This window comes from Anarhichas minor, unplaced genomic scaffold (assembly GCF_050575085.1).
Source record: "Anarhichas minor isolate MPS153535 unplaced genomic scaffold, ASM5057508v1 ptg000115l, whole genome shotgun sequence".
Lineage (NCBI taxonomy): Eukaryota > Metazoa > Chordata > Actinopteri > Perciformes > Anarhichadidae > Anarhichas > Anarhichas minor.
Genome location: NW_027466561.1, coordinates 87725 through 104918, shown reverse-complemented (window position 1 = coordinate 104918; position 17194 = coordinate 87725). Strand labels below are relative to the sequence as shown.

The following is a 17194-nucleotide window of genomic DNA, read 5'->3' as shown; positions in this document are numbered from 1 at the left end:
TGGAGCGCTTCTTAATCAGACCTGTGACTGCGAGACTGCGGTCAACTCAGCAGACACTTACATTTGAGTGCACCTATATGCTGAAATTCACGGTAAACGCATTCAAATGGCACAGATCGGGAGCGAGCGAAGGACTTTGAAAGTTAGCGGAAAGATTAACGTGAGACAACATCCGGTTTCTTCAGACGAACATCCGATTTTCAGAATAAGATGCCAACAAAGTACACATATTGCATAATGGAAATTAGATTAAATGAATTATATTCACATTTAGTATAAATCATGCTACCTAAATCTTGTGAGTTAAAGGTAAAATACACCTAAATTGTGAGTAGTGTCTTTATTTTTTGATTTGAGGGTTGCTGGAAATGAATAATACCTGACTGAAAATCAATTAAGATATTTTACTAAGTGAAAACTCTGAACTGAATTTGTACCTTCAAATGGCACATTTTTTAAAATTTTAAGGTTCTATAAAAATGTTTTTCTCAAAAATTCCACACAATGACTAATGCATAAGTTCAGGACAAAAATGGGTAATATCACAATATTTGAGGTGCTACAAAAATATTTTTTCTCAATAATTCCATACAATGACTGATGTAATCAAGGCATCGTTGACTTAATAATTGTTAATAGTTGTTTAAAATAATAATAATAATAATAATAACAATAAATAACAACAAAGAAATTTTGTTCAAAAAAATCGAAGAAAACACTTTGAATCTGTAGACTACTGCCTAATAGTCTTATTATTGCCATTTGATGACAAAAGCTCATATACTGTAAGCCTAATTAAGTATATTTATTATTTTGAACAAAGGTTAAATGTTATTTCACAAGTTTCAAAAAGTGCCCCCAATTTTCTTTTAAATGCCCCTGGATCTCAGTCAGTGGGGGCAAAATTTGCCCCCTAACAAATATGTAAATTTTCTACCATGGGGTGTGAATGATAATGGTTCAGGTGACACCTGTACAAATACAAGTCCATTTACCATTTAACCTCATATGAACCAGTCTAACCTGTTTATGCCTTTGAGATAGTTTTTTTCAGGTAGTTTGCATATAAAACATGGCCTCTTAATTAATGTACATTTCAATACCAAATACGTTTCTTTTGTGGTCTTCATGAGTTCAGTGTTTCCCTCTGAGTCTGTTGAAAGAAACCAGGTGTCAGGCATCAATAAACTAGCTGAAATGGTCAGGATGGGTAATCAATCTGGTTGTTTTTCTCCTCTGTGAGTTTATCTTGGCCATGAGGTAAATTGAGGGTTTGTCACTCAGCACCATTAGTGCCCTCCCTTTAATGTTTCATTTGTCAGTTGTTAGTTCAACCGAAGAGACGTTTAAACAACAGTTTGAGGCTCAAAAAGCTAAATTATACATCATTATACCCACATGTTTAGAGAAAAGTAGGCTACATACAAATACAAATTTGTGTAGTAAACCAAGATCTTGTGTTGACAATCTTCATAAGAAGGAATAAAATGAATACATAATTAAGTAGGGAGATTCATCATGGGAGGAGTTTCAGAATCAGGAATCAAAAACACTTTAGGTTTCGTGTATTGTGTGCAGTCGGACAACTATTGAGAACAAAGGACTCCTGCGCCTTGGAGGACCGGCATTGATCTACATCTATTGCCTACACGCTACAGGTAACCGTTGGAATTCATATTATGATATTAGGGAAATCAAACACCACGGGTGATTCTTATTTACATTTTCTCTTTTAATCTCTTATTGACCGTTTGAAAGCCGGAAGATCTCCTCCGTGAATAACAAACAAAAGGCTGTAAAGTTACACGCTAGAATTTAAATAATGAAGTGCCCTTATCCCAACTTGATGAAAAGTTTGTACTCTTGGGGACAAACAACATATTGCCAGATACAGTATCTAACGCTACATGGGAGATTGCGTAAACGTAACGTATGCTGATGTCGACGCACCCTGCATTAGAGTATTTAAACAGGCCTGGTGCTGCAGTGGTTTATTCACAGAAAAGGTACTGAACGTATTTCAATGCAGAACAATAGCCCGTATGCCTGTTATTCAATTATATCATTAGATTCTTATAACTCCTGCAGGAAGCAGGATTTTACTGTTGTAGTTAATTAATTGGTGTAGGACGGTAATTTATTATCATTTTCATTATGGATTAATCTGCTGAACATTTTCTATTTTAATCGTTTGATTGTTTGGTTTGTAAACAAATTCAGAAAAAAGTGAGAAATGCTGTCACAATTACCCAGATGCCAAAAGTGACACCTTCACAATGGTCCAACAAGCATTATTTGTTAATTTAATATTTTTAAGTTTGGACTGTTGCCAAAGCTAAAAATATTAAATAAAAAATTAATTTAGATCCTTAACAATGAAAGCCAAATATTCACATTCGAGAAGCTGGATCCATAAAATGTTTGAACATGGAAATTTACTTTATCAGAATAGTTGCAAATTATTTTTCTGCTAATTGACTAGTTGATGAATTGATTAATCGTTTCAGTTGTTGTATAAACTGTTGTATGTCTATATGAGGTGTACCGTTCATTGTGATGTGACTCATGTTTTCTTAGTCGTTGCTATTTCCTTGAGTCTGATAATAGAAGTTTCATAACTTATTTTCTTTCAGTGAAATGTAACTCTCCAAAGTTGCAGTGGTAAAAATGCTGCAATGTTGTTCTTCAGTACAATGCTGACATATTCTTGACAGACATAGTTTTAAGAAAATGGGAGAGATCAGTTCTGACTAATGCTGGCAATTCTTCTTGTTAATTGCAGAACATGAAATTAACACAGAAAGTCTTTACTTTCTGAATGATCGAGAAATTGACGACTTGATCCCCAAAACAGACTCAAAATGTCAAAGGTAATGTCCTGTACTGTAAAGACAATTTACACAAATACTGTATTTATAATTTACAGGAGCACAGACTTCTGTTTTCATGACACATAATTGATAATAATAACTCATTAACAATAATAGCATGTGCTAGAATTTAAACATTTATTTACTATTATGGATTTGCAACTATTTTCTTGTTGATTCGTCTGCTGAAGTAAGTTGAATAAAGTTTCAAGCACTCAGGTATCATAAGGCATTTATTATAATTATATAGATCATATTTTTAATGTCTATTCAAACTTATTTGGCCACTTAGTATTGATTTAAGACACAAATGTTCATGTTCACCCTCAGGGTCGTCCGTCCACCAGTGACACAAGTGATAAAGGTGAGACACACTTTATCTTATTGGTTACATGTAGTGTTCACTGAAGTTTAAGGAGGTAATATCTTACTTTGACGAAGAAACTATATCGAGACCATGTTTTAATATTCTGAGAGGCAGAAGCAACAAACTTTTATTCTTGCTTTTTTTTTTTTCCAACTAAAAATATCCAAAAGTAAAGAGAAAGTCAGATCATCAGGGTGAGTCCAGCCAACGTCAACCACCAACTAAGAAACAACGACATGCCGACAAACCAGGATCAGACTCAGGTATTTATAATACTTTCCAAACAATGGCGACCTACAACTTACTATAAGGTTAACATTTATGTAATAACATTTTTACTTATCTTACTTACATAGCAAATGTCTGTTTCTATATCTTGGCCACAGACAATACTCTCATTTGCTGCCGTTTGTAATCTTATCAGACAACCCCAATCAGTCAACAGCATGCATGCAGGTATACATGGCAACAATGCGTATGCTTCAAAGTAAATAACGTAACCGTGGCCTTTAACTGTATGATGTTTTAAAGCCAGACCATGGGTTATCCTTTACTAATCTGACATAGTAGAAGCCTGATGATACACTCTGAAGCATCCTACATGGACCTGGCAGAGAAAGTTCCTCTCACGCTCTCCTCATTGTTCATTACCGCTTACTTGATACACTGGTTCATGGTTCCTGCTGAACAGTTCTTTACTTTCACTCTGACAGAAGAAATCATACTGTCTGATGTGAAAGACATCATGAGACGTGTCCATCAGAAAATACCTCACGAAGACAACAAGCTCAACAACTTCCTGAGGTAAGTATAAAGTTTATTACATTTTCCATATTAATATGTTATACGGGCCTGGTTCCACTGCTGACCAGGGGCCAGTTTCACTAAGAGATTTAAGACTGATAGTGTGGAGCCAGGCATCATGGGTTTGTCCGTACGTACGTACGTACGTATGTCCATTTCTCACCAACGTCTTGAAGGAATTTTTTTTGGACTCAAGGATGAACTGATTGGAATTTGGTGGTCACAGATCAAGGTCACTGTGACCTCACAAAACACATTTTTGATCATAACTGAAGAATTCAGTTAATTATGACAATTCCACACAAATGTCTAATAGGATAAAATGATGAAGTGATGACAATTTGGAAAGACATGGATGCAAACTGCAACTTGACTGTTTGTCTGAGGGATTCAGTCGTGAGGCGTTAATTCTAGTTCTGTTTGAAAAAAAAGTCTTAATTTACCCAAAATGTACAGTAAATGACTTCTACTGAAGATAGTACAATATGCTGAAGAGGGCTGTTCATAGACGGATCTCTTTCTGACTTTGACACATTCTATCAGTGTTTTTATGTTTTGAAACAAATTAATTAACCCGCACATGAACTCTTATACAACAGGAAAAAAATCAGTGATTTGGAGACAGACAAGAGGGAGGTGGTTGGTGTCTTTGGCAGAACCGGGGCTGGAAAGAGCTCTTTGATAAATGCCGTCATTGGAGAGAAGGATCTCCTGCCCTCTGGAGACATCAGAGCATGTACCTCAGTCATGATTAAAGTGGAGGCTAACATGCAGAACTCAAAGTATGAGGCAAACATTGAGTTCATTACAAAAGAGGTAAAATGAGCTGAATATGTTTGTTTACGTGAAACTATGCCAAATGTATGCCATATGATTTAACGAAGTTAAAGGTATTTTTTTAATTCTATTTAGGAGTGGAAAGATGAGTTGTGGTTCTCTAAAAATTTCCTTGGGGATAATGCGGATCAGGAAAGTGATCAGGAAAGTGACGATGATCGTCGGGACATAGTTGAAAAGCTGTCAGCGCTGTATGGAGAAGACTGGAAAATCAAATCTGTTGATGACCTCATGAATGACAGATATTTCAAAGAGATCCCAGAATTTCTCCTTTCCAATGAGAAGATTTTGACAGTAAAAACAGTGAGTAAGAGTAAAAATCTTGTATCACTTCATAAGAAGCCTTCTTGTCTGTCTGACAGAGGGAAATGTTATTGAGGTTTATGTACAAATGTAAAAGTAAAATCAGTATGTGAAATTTAAAAACAGAGCCTTGATGCACCTGTCCTCGAAAACTACAAACCCATAGAAAATGTCCCCTTTATAGAAAAATCATGAAGAAGTTTGTCTACCGGTAGATAAATATATTTATATAACTGTTTTAACAACATCCAATCAGGATTTTTCCTCCATCTTTGTGCCCAAACATTTTACATTAGCATTAAATGACATCTTGTGTTATTAAATCTCAACACTGCTTTTGTTGTTTCAATGATGGGGTAACTTAATTGCTCTTATTTTATATATTTTCTTGTTTTAATTATTTTGTACAATTTGTAAAGCAGTTTGAAGTTGGGGTCTGTGCATATGAATGAAATATTCTTACGTTGCATTAATCTCATTTTATTATTTATTGCAGGCTAAAGAGCTATCTGCAAAATTAGTCAGATACACAAGAAGCGACCCAAAAGATGAAGAAGGTAAAGACGTAAAGAGGTGGTATTGGCCACTAGTGAAGTGTGTGACTATCAAGGTGCCAAATAATGATCTTCTGAAGCACGTCACACTTGTGGATCTTCCTGGAAATGGGGATCGTAACAAGAGCAGGGACAAGATGTGGAAAACGGTAATTCATCACATGCAGTGCTGTTTAGTGTATTACTGTGTTAAACTGTGACATCATGATATTACAAAGTACTGATGACCATCATAATTAACTTGCTGTCATGTCCCTTCAGGTCGTTGGAAGTTGTTCCACTGTGTGGATCGTGACTGAAATGAATCGAGCTGCATCAGAGCCAGAAGCCTGGGAGATCCTGGAAAGTGCCTCTAGCTTCATGGGAAATGGTGGCCAGTGTCAGCGTATTCACTTTATCTGCACCAAGTCTGATGATATTACAACACCAAAAGATCAGTAAGTGATTTAAGATGCCAAAAGTACATATACATATATATTCAAGGAACTGTGAGGACTTTTTAAGTGATTATGAAACAGTCTCAATAATAATACTGATGTCTCTATATGACCTACATGAGAAAACGGGACCACCAGCGTGTAGATTGTCTATTTCTATAGAGTCATTCTTAATGCTTGTCATCGGTTTTATCAGTTCTTTCAAAGAAATTCCTTTAGAAATCAATAACTGCTCACACACTCAACACAACACAACTAAACTGAAATAGTAGTCTGTAACTTTGTCTCTATGGTTATAAAATGACAGTTCTTTCCAGAAAACTTCCTATTAGATCACGGACCTGTAAAATAAAGTGATGCACGTTTCAGTATAAATGGTGGATTCGATAGTTACAGCTGCAGGTTTAAAAGAGATCATTTAGACTTTTATTCTGGATGCAAAGAAAGTTGGAATTTGAGGTTTCAGTTCTCCAAAAACTGTATAAGGTGCAAATGAATGCAAATATTTTGATTTAGTTCAGCAGCTGGTGTTCGTGCTTTGATATTGAAAACAAACGATCGAGTCAAGAAAGAAGTGAGAGAAAAATTCAGCAAACTAAAGGAGGTTAAGGTGAGTTTTATAGACTGACAGAAAGTATAACACAAAGATTGTCTACTTCTGCAAGCATTCCTTAAAACCAAAACTTTTTAGAAATATTTCAGTGATGGAAGTTTCAAAGTCTTCACAGTGAGCTCCAAAGAGTTTCTAAAACAGAAACGTCTAGATCTAGACGACACTGGTAGGTGAAGTCTTCATATATGAGCACATTTAGATTTACTTTACTTTAACAAAACCAACAATAATGATGTAAGTATGTTTTGTAACTATTTAAGCTGCAAACTACATTTTTTTTACAGAAATACCAAAACTTCAGGAATGTCTGCAGTATCTCAATGACTGTCACTCAGAGACGTTAAACTGTGTGTCTGGAGCTCGTGGGATTCTCTCTCTGATTCAAGGGGCCAGCCTTAGAGGAGGGGTAAGATCAAGAAATATAATCTCTTTCTTTGTCTTTTATCATTAATATTCACAGAAAATAATGTGAAAACATAAAGTCAAAGACAGACTACTTACATGTAATGTCATCCATACATACATTTTATCAATAAAGTTAGTTTTCCTGATTTTGTGTTGCTTCAGAGAGGCTGCATAACGACAGTAATTAAAGGGTGGTCTCACTCAAAATCAACCAAATATTGAATAAATGTGAATAAATCAAGAAAACTCAGTCAAGTAGCAGAATGGTTTCACTGCTTTGAATACTGAATGTGTTGTTGTTGATTTCAGGCTGACACAAAGAGAGCTGTGTACAAAGTCCTTCAACAAAAGATGAGGGTTGAACTTGATAAAGTCAGGAAACCAATGGAAGAGACTTATCGGGCTTTTGAAAAGTGCCTCAGTGAGGGGGTTGAAAAATCGAAAAGTTCATGTGAAAAAGACTTGAAGTCGGTGATACATTCTGTACGTATTTGAATTATAACAACATCATTACAACGGATTTTGCACTTTATATGAATGTCTTAAAAATGTTTCTGTTTTGTCTGTTTTGTTTCAGAATAAGTCAGGTAGTGGTTTCCATGGGACATTGAAGTGTATTGTAAAGTACGACGGCATCCACAAACCAAAAAAGGGGAAACAAATAAACCTCAATATGAAGTTATCTTCACGTCTGACTGAGAGCATTGATGAGGAATTCAAGAAGACCTTCCCGTAAGAAATGACTTAATAAAGACATAAAACCCTGAGTAGGCTAATTGTACAAACTATGGAGAATGTCTAGAATTAACAGATTGTACATTATACAGTTATACAAGTTATGAGATATAATGCATACATACAAATTACATTATTGAAATACAAACTTGTCAATGATGCATTCATGAAACATTTCAACTTGTTAACATGTTTCAGAAATGAAGGAAAATGTGAACCTTTCAACGGAGTCCTCAATGCATTTTCACTTGACACGAAGATGATGAAAGAGAAGACAGAGTACAAAGATGTCGAACTGCAACTGATATTTCTCAATACAGAGGTAAAAGAGGAGAATAGTACCATTAGTCTTTATTAAGCTATTAGTCCAGATCAGAAAGGCTTCAGCAGACATGAAGACTAAACATTAGAGAATAAATGAAATATAGATGTTTTTAGCTGTTAACATATATACACTGAATATGAAGAAGTCTGCTGCTGCAAAGCTGATGACCCTGACTATATTCATGACAACGTACTGGAGATTCTGAGGTGGTCTGACATCAGTGGGAAAAATATATATATGTGCACCCTCACCTGGTCCTACTCTGAAAATCTGATTATATATTTTACTCCTTTTTCAGGTAAAGTCTGGAGGAAGGGGGGGCAATATGAGCCTTATTTGTATATTACCTTAATTTTATTTAAAATATGTGGATCTATGATTCATATTCTCTCTTAGGAAGAACAGATTAAGACAAAACTCAACAAAATCATCCACGACCGTAAGAAAACGATCTACAGCAGTCTGACGACAACAATTGAGAGAAACATGCAGAAATGCTATGACGGTACGATAAAGATCATCACATATAAAATCTGACACTGTAAAAATGCACATTATTCATCAGAACTGTGCAGAATGTAATTATAATAACATTTAATTGACTAAAGTTTTCTGTTTTATTGTAGATGCAAAAAAGATTAAAGGAGACGGCAGCATGAATAATATGAGAGAAACTATGGTGAAGCACGTACATAGGTTAAAAAACGTCATGTTTCAGGAAGCTAAAGCTGTTATGTTGAAACAGCTGGATGACTTGATGGTTTGTAACATTTTATAATAAGTCGTACGATGAGGATATAGTAAAACATGTTGTGCTGCTTATCTTTATCTACAATTCTAGGTCATCATATATATAATCAAGTGGAATATGCCTCTTTTTGAATGCTGCTATTGCTACTAACACACTGCAGGCCCTTTCACAAACATTCAGCTATTGTTATAAGACACATTTTGGCTGTGAGTGATAAAGATTTTTATGCTAATTTAGAAATACATCCTGGTCAATCTGGAAAAAACAATGCAGGAATCAATCGAGCTGTCGCTCAAGACAGATGGTGTCTCAATCCCAGGTAAAGGCAACGTTACAAAATAATAACATAATGATCACTAAAAATATTAAAAATATTTGATAGAAATGAATATGTCAACTAATTTCCAAGAGTGTGATTAATAGTGAACTTGATGTTAACATTATGGGTTTTTTTATTTAGACGTTACATCGGAGCTTGTGAAGGTGAATAAACACTACAAAGAACTGAAGAGAAGGGAAGCCCAGATGAATAACCACTAATTTGGTAAAACTGTTGTTAAAATATCTACATAATGCCTCCAGATTGAGCTGTTCTGAATAATGCTAACGATGCTTTTTATTACACTAGTGCTGGTCCGCCCAGCCCGGCAGCTGCACAGATGACAACCAACTGAAGAGCCCTGCATGCACGCTGGTTAGAGACGTGAGGCCTCTGGATTTGGTCTCAACCATTTTTGTCAACTCATCTTATCCAGGTTCTCTTTAAGTGTTGTTTTGATATGTACTTTGAATTAACTTGTTGTGAAAGACATAGAAATTCTATATTTTCTATGTGTTGTCGGGCATTTTTCATACAAGTTGTTTATCCTCTATTGTCTTTCCATTGTCTATGATGAGTTACGATCTATTGTTTATTATCGAGCTAAGAGTTGTATTTTCAGATATCAATATACTCGTTACATGTAATCCCATATTGTTTAGGGATGATTCAATGATTTTGATTTAATGTGTGACTTTCTATTATTTACCAAAATATAATCATACGTGCTTGTAGTGTTGACTGTTTGTTAAAGCTAATGAAATAAGTGAACTTTTAGTGAACCCACTCTGACAGGATGATTGACAGTCACCAGGAGAGAAAGGCTGTAAACTCAGGAAACTAATCAGTTAGTTAGAGAGACATCCTGTTCAATGGGGCCTGTGTACTGGAACATCCTGCTTCAGGCCGTAAAGTTAGAGAACCATAAGAAGTGCTTTATCTGTGTAACAACAGACACACCGATATATACATTTTATCCTTAAAGCGTAGAACATGGGAATATACAATAAGTAGTTCTTAACGTCTCAGAAGAAGAGGACATAGGTGCAGGCAGTCAGCTGCATGGATCACAAGTTCCCACTACACACCTTCCACAAAGGGGGGGTTGTTTACCCTAAAAAGTAGGTCTGTCAGAAGTGATAAGACTATTAGGACTGTTCCGTCCAATGATTTGAGAATGATCTGTTGTCTACCATATATGGACCTGGAGGTTGCAGGAAGCGCCAAGGAGAAGCGTATATATAGGAGACAGCAAAGGATCGAGGCTTTTTGGCCTTTTTTTGATGACTTCTGGAGCTTTCATACTCTTGACATTTGACATTTTGTTTTAACTTTTACATCGATTTTTTGGTATTCATTTTTGTTAATCTTTTTCTTTCCTTTCTGTAAAAAACAAATAAAACTGGTTTGTATTTTGTGCATTCCAACCAAAGTCCAGTGTTGCTCATCTCTGGTGGGGTCCTCTAGTCTCCTAAAGGTAAGAGTGCTCTTCCCCTGGGATAGGCTGTCCTGATAATGATTGCTCTTCATGTACAAACAGGTTTAGTAGGTGTGTTGTTATTAATTAACGATTGATGGTAGTGGAATGTATTATGCTTGTTCATGCATTGTTCATGCAAGTGCCACTTAATGATGCAAGAACATGGAACATGCGGACACACAGATGGGCCATAAATAGGGACGGGCATCATTTTGCACAATTATAGTTCCTTTCTTATTACTGTGCAAGAAAAATAATAACTTAATGCAATAATAATTGAACAAAATAGAAAGAAAAGAGGGATCATAGAGGCCATTACATCAGGTCACCACTAAAACCTTTCACTACCGACCACACTGCATCATGAGAGTTTCTCCCCTGCGATGCTCATTGGGTCAATCCAGTTTCACTGTAAACATTTTATTTTAATTTTATAATCAGAGACCAGAAAATTCAAAATAATTTCAGAATTTATTCTGGTAATAAAAAACATTAAAAAGTCCCTTTTCTTTTTTTTAAAGAGAGAGTACAGCAATGTCATCAAACAACATCAAGACACTGAATACTTTTGACGTAGAAATGATGTCTGTGTGGTATCACAGTGAACTAGTGGGTGTACCAATTCCTTAACAACAATATATTCTTATATTTAGTCTGACCCTCAGTGTTGACATGGCAGTCGACAATGAGGGAAAACTTACAGAGAATTTGACTCAATCGTCTCAGTAATTTAGTTTCACTCAGTGTTGCTGTGCATCTCCTGTTGTGTGAAGCTGCATTAATGTAACAGTGCGCCACTGTGTAAAAAGAAATATCACCAATGTTGAAACACACTGAAATGCCTCAGAGTAATGTAAACTCAGCACCATTTAATACAGAAACAAAGCACAAACAGGTACTTAAAGCCCTTGAACAAAACAAGTCTAATTCATGTATTATACTCACCTAAATACTTTCATGTGATTGTCAGCATGAAAGTCATTTTGTAAATTCTCTTACAGCTATAAGCACTAGATGTTTATGAACACAACATGGTAAATATATGCATGCTAACATGCTGCAGATAGCAAAGGCAATGCTCTTCGGCACGGATACAAATTATTTTCCTTTAACTCTGACCTTCTTCTAGCTTGCATTTAAATAGACTTACTTTCTTTTCACTTCTTTAAAGTGTAAAATGTGTCGACCAGACGATATCAAGCTCCCTGTGAGATGTGTGCTCAGTTCAGCTCTTTTCAGCTACAACAGTAAAACACAATGACATAGTGATGATGTATACCAGTGAGCTCAAGTATGGTAGTGAATACAATCATTTGAGTTTCAGATGGTACAATCATATTAGCAGCACAGACTGGACTTTCAGTGGGGCAAGGTTTGTATTCAAAGACTAAAAAAATCAAAGTTCACAGGTCGGGGGAAGTTGAGTGATCTGTTAACCCAGAGAGTGTTGCTTCTTCAGGCTGTCTGAGCGCCTCACTCTCTCCTCTGGGGTCTTTCTGTACCAGCTCCTGAGAAGAAAAAGCCCCTGTCATACTTTGCTGACTTTAAAGTCATCTGTAAAAGCTGAAATCCAAACATTTCTGTACGCTGTTGCCTTCAGCAAGAGGCAAATAAAGTATTGGAATTACAGTTCATTGGTTAGCCAAGCATGACGTCCACTTCTGGATTTTTGCTGATATGCGAAATAGATTAGGTCAGCATATAAAATATGAAATGTGCAATCAGGAGAGACTTCAGAGCTTAGGTCCAAAGTATACTGGAGCACATGGATTTAAGGCAACACACTTTATTAGAAGACTACCGTTCTGAAGCCAAGTGTGTCTTCATCAGAGTCAGAAAAAGTGTAATGCTTGTTAATTAGGACACTAGCAACCCAAAAAGCTTATCAGCATTTTCTCAGTAGTGGGGTGAGGTGGAGTGACATATCTCCTAAGAGATGACATACGGCAGTTTATGTGATTTATGAAATCAAGATAAGGCACTTTGTGATTTTGGTGAAACAAGTCTCACCCCTGGCGGTTCAGCTGGCCTGGCACAGGAGAGTTTTGGCCTTGGTTTGGCTTCAGGACTCTGTGAATGAAGAAAGGATGTATTTAGATAACTAATCTTCTGGGGACATTAAACACAGGAAATTGTAGTTCAGTCTAGAGCACCTGTTAGTAGTGGGGCTCTTTGGCTTCTGCTGCTTCTTTCTAGCCATTGATGGGGATTCACCGACCCTGGAGGAGCGCCAAACACATACAATAAAAACACTGCTGATCCCTGGAGCCCATCATCAAAAACATTAGTGTCTAAAACCAGATCTCATCTACAATGTAAGGCTGTGTTCCTCTTTCCCATCGTACCTCTTTTTCCTGTCCAGAGACCTCTGTGTGGCAGCAGACAGAACCACTCTCTCCTTGGGGCCCTTGGCTTTCTCCTTTTGAAACAGTCAGTAAGAATCATAGTTTATGACTGAAGCACTGACACTGACGGTATAAGACGAGGCACGTTGCCACCAAACAGTGTTTCTTTCCTGTAAGACACTTTGTCCGTGTGGTAATCAAGGTGTAATATAAATACAGTTCATCATGATAAGCTTTTCAAGTTGACAGGTTACCATGTCTCGCAGCTTCCTCTCTGCTCGGAGCTCCCTGTCCTGCTGCAGCAATGCTAATCGATCCCAGAGAGGCATTTCAAAGAAGATGTCATGGATGTCATAAAGGGCTGCACGTAACTGCGGGACAAAAGAGGCACACATAAACATGGAGTAAGATGGACCTCTGCTGTCTATAGACAGTAACTACACGTTCATACCTGGGCTCTAACTCTCTCCTGCAGGGAGCGATCTTGTGCAGAGCAGGGGCCTCTCTTCTGTGGACCTTCTGTCTGGAAGGAGCGGATGAACTCCTGTGTATCCTAAGCACACATATATACAGAACACATTCCTAAACACAGTTTTTCCCAGTCACTAACATGATGATAGATTTATTGATTAACTCTTATTAAAATCACATTGGTGTTTTCAATTAGTTGTGCTCATTTGTATTTGTGTGTTATTTGTGTTAAACGTGTAATCTCACCAGGACGGTCTGTCGCAGGTGTTTGACCTTCTCTGTTTTGAGCAGTCTGCGAGTGAGGAAGCCACGAATGATGGCGCCAATTCGACAGAAGGCTCTCTGCTGCTCTGCTGTCATAACCTGGACAACAAGAAGATACGTGAAGATGGGAACGTGAAGATAGAAAACACAGAGAGGGTTTGACAAATAAACGTCCATCTAATATGTGTTGCGACTTCGCATGTAAAAAGAAAAGCCTAAACTATGAAACCGCGCCAAACCCCTCACCTACACCACCTTGCTCTCTCTCTCTCTCTCTCTCCCCCCTGATACACCCACACACAGACATACAGACACCCACATTCCCCTCGCCACATGCTTGTTTGTTGCTTTTAGGTTTAGTATGCCTGCAGTTGTATAATAGATGTTTGTTGATTTATAATATTATTGATTTTTGATCAGTATTGTTATTGATAATAGCTGTTTTTTATGGTCAGTGCTGATTCAAACCTTCACTGTTCACTCTGAATGTGGAATAGTACTTTTACATTTTTTGAGTGAACACCAATTTTTTGACTTAATCCACAATTTGGTTACTGGTCCCTGATCCCAGGGTGGTGCCCCATTATTATAAATCGTTGTTAATAATCCTATTGATATTAATCATTTTAAATAATAGCAATAATTAATTTGTATATTTTCCAATAACCAAACCCGCTCCAGCCAGATCCCAACATGTGTAACTTATGCAATCACACACACCCTCTTGTCTACTTGTGCATACCTACCAGACTTAGCCTCGCTCGAGGTTTGCTAACTGCCCATGTGGGTCCCCACAGATAAACGGGAGGCTGGACAGAGGGAGAGGACACACTGGAACTTACAGGACTGGGAAAACCTGGAAAAAGAAACATACTTTCAATTTAGGTGTTTGAACTTCTCTATTTTGAGCTGTCTGCACTTTACATGCAGCTCTTTCTCCAATTTATCTTGATTAAATGGTGAATGAAGAGTTGTCCGAATAGAAGTAGTAATAATAAGAGTTAATAGATCACAACACTCTTTTTGTCTTATGTCAACTCTGTTTTACAACAGTCTATGTGCTCAACTCCAGAGTGGCAGCTATGCAGTTGGCTGTTCAAAGTGTGGCAGCACCGGCGAAATCCTGCAGCCAGATGGTCAAGGTGTCCCTTTGGGCTAAACCCTGAGGCACTAATGGGGCTACAGGGCTCCTGCACTGGACTGGTACCACAGTGGCCGGATCGACGATTGCCACTTTCACTACCCACTGAGCCCCTGTGACTGGGGGACATCATGGCCCCTGAGAGAGATTCTCCCCAATCTGCCATGCCAGCAACTTCCCCTGACCGTACTGGACTTCGGGGTATAAGGTCTGCTGGGCCGATGGGAAAAGAAATACGGATGTTCCCTGTAGAAACTGGGCGTGGTTTTCTGGGCTGAAGGACTGTTTAAAGACTGTTTAAAGCTCTGCAGAGTTACGTTCAGGTAAATGACCATTAGCTGTAGGAACCGATGGGAGCAGGAGAGTTAACAGTGAGAGAAGGACTGCAGGATGTCCATGTCGGCTGGGCGTTTGCTTGTACTGGCATGACACAATAAATAACATAACTAACACGTCATTATTAGTTATTACCCAACATTACCTTATTACCAAGCTGTCATAATAAGTGCTACAGAAGTCCCTTTATCTCAATGCAGAGGCAGCAGTTTATAATGATGCCAGACAACCTCAACAGGAAGTTACTGGTGAGCTTCTACTACCCTCTGGTGTTCACAGCAAGAAAAACTTAGTGTGGGTAAACAATGTGTGTCAACCTTGCTGCCCACATGCATGCACAAGAAACACACACCGGATTGTTCTTTTATTTAAGTGAGTATACCGATACAGCACAAATGATTTATTTCAAGATTTGATGTCAAATGCGAAACATAACGTGTTAACTGGTAAAAGTGTCAATTTGTGAATGGCCTACAAAGAAAGAGAAAATTTCCAACACAAAAATATACATTCAAATATCTGTTTAATATCTAGAATAAAAAGAAAGGCCTTCTTAAGGCTTGATCTACAGTTTATTATTATTTATTCATTAGCAAGGGTATTAAAGTCATATACTGTAGATTGAAAATGACCGATATAGAAAACCAACTTAATCACAGTTGTGGATTATTATCAAGGAATCGGTCGATGGGAGAGAGGAGGTCAACAGGTCAAGGCACCCTACCTATTACTAAATAATCATATATATATATATATATATATATATACCACTGCTCAAAAAAATAAAGGGAACACTTAAACAACACAATGTAACTCCAAGTCAATCACACTTCTGTGAAATCAAACTGCCCACTTTGGAAGCAACACTGACAATCAATTTCACATGCTGTTGTGCAAATGGAATAGACAACAGGTGGAAATTATATGCAATTAGCAAGACAGACACTCCCAATAAAAGGTTACCCTGAAACTGCACACTACAGTAGGTGGCGGTATGCACCTATGCAAGCTGGTTGCGACCCGCCAATGAAATTTAAAGAAGAAGAAGACACCTCCAATAAAGGAGTGGTTCTGCAGGTGGTGACCACAGACCACTTCTCAGTTCCTATGCTTTCTGGCTGAAGTTTTGGTCACTTTTGAATGCTGGCGGTGCCTTCACTCTAGTGGTAGCATGAGACGGAGTCTACTACCCACACAAGTGGCTCAGGTAGTGCAGCTCACCGAGGATGGCACATCAATGCGAGCTGTGGCAAGAAGGTTTGCGGTGTCTGTCAGCGTAGTGTCCAGAGCATGGAGGCGCTACCAGGAGACAGGCCAGTACATCAGGAGACGTGGAGGAGGCCGTAGGAGGGCAACAACCCAGCAGCAGGACCGCTACCTCCACCTTTGTGCAAGGAGGAACAACAGGAGCACTGCCAGAGCCCTGCAAAATGACCTCCAGCAGGCCACAAATGTGCATGTGTCTGCTCAAACGGTCAGAAACAGACTCCATGAGGCTGGTATGAGGGCCCGACGTCCACAGGTGGGGGTTGTGCTTACAGCCCAACACCGGGCAGGACGTTTGGCATTTGCCAGAGAACACCAAGATTGGCAACTTCGCCACTGGCGCCCTGTGCTCTTCACAGATGAAAGCAGGTTCACACTGAGCACATGTGACAGACGTGACAGAGTCTGGAGACGCCGTGGAGAACGTTCTGCTGCCTGCAACATCCTCCAGCATGACCGGTTTGGCGGTGGGTCAGTAATGGTGTGGGGTGGCATTTCTTTGGAGGGCCGCACAGCCCTCCATGTGCTCGCCAGAGGTAGCCTGACTGCCATTAGGTACCGAGATGAGATC

At 38.2% G+C, this 17194-nt stretch overlaps 2 protein-coding genes across 2 annotated transcripts; one reads left to right on the top strand and one right to left on the bottom strand.

Moving 5' to 3' along the window:
- The first annotated feature begins 1255 nt into the window (after positions 1–1255).
- On the top strand, positions 1256–9757 carry LOC142940129 (nuclear GTPase SLIP-GC-like). Its single transcript, XM_076083042.1, has 22 exons — positions 1256–1260; positions 1579–1658; positions 2783–2870; positions 3062–3089; positions 3201–3234; positions 3408–3500; positions 3951–4041; positions 4641–4857; positions 4954–5181; positions 5678–5884; positions 5997–6172; positions 6689–6782; positions 6864–6951; positions 7070–7191; positions 7500–7673; positions 7768–7922; positions 8124–8247; positions 8647–8755; positions 8877–9010; positions 9239–9320; positions 9462–9545; positions 9630–9757. The coding sequence occupies exons 1-21, from the start codon at positions 1256–1258 to the stop codon at positions 9539–9541; spliced, it is 2409 nt and encodes an 802-aa protein (XP_075939157.1). The 3' UTR covers positions 9542–9545; positions 9630–9757.
- A 2475-nt stretch (positions 9758–12232) lies between these two features.
- LOC142940128 (centriolar coiled-coil protein of 110 kDa-like) lies at positions 12233–15151 on the bottom strand. The gene is made up of 9 exons (XM_076083041.1): positions 15064–15151; positions 14627–14736; positions 13863–13979; positions 13597–13698; positions 13400–13516; positions 13146–13219; positions 12954–13019; positions 12811–12870; positions 12233–12308 (listed from the first exon to the last, which is right to left on the bottom strand). The coding sequence occupies exons 1-9, from the start codon at positions 15149–15151 to the stop codon at positions 12233–12235; spliced, it is 810 nt and encodes a 269-aa protein (XP_075939156.1).
- Between the last annotated feature and the right edge of the window lie 2043 nt (positions 15152–17194).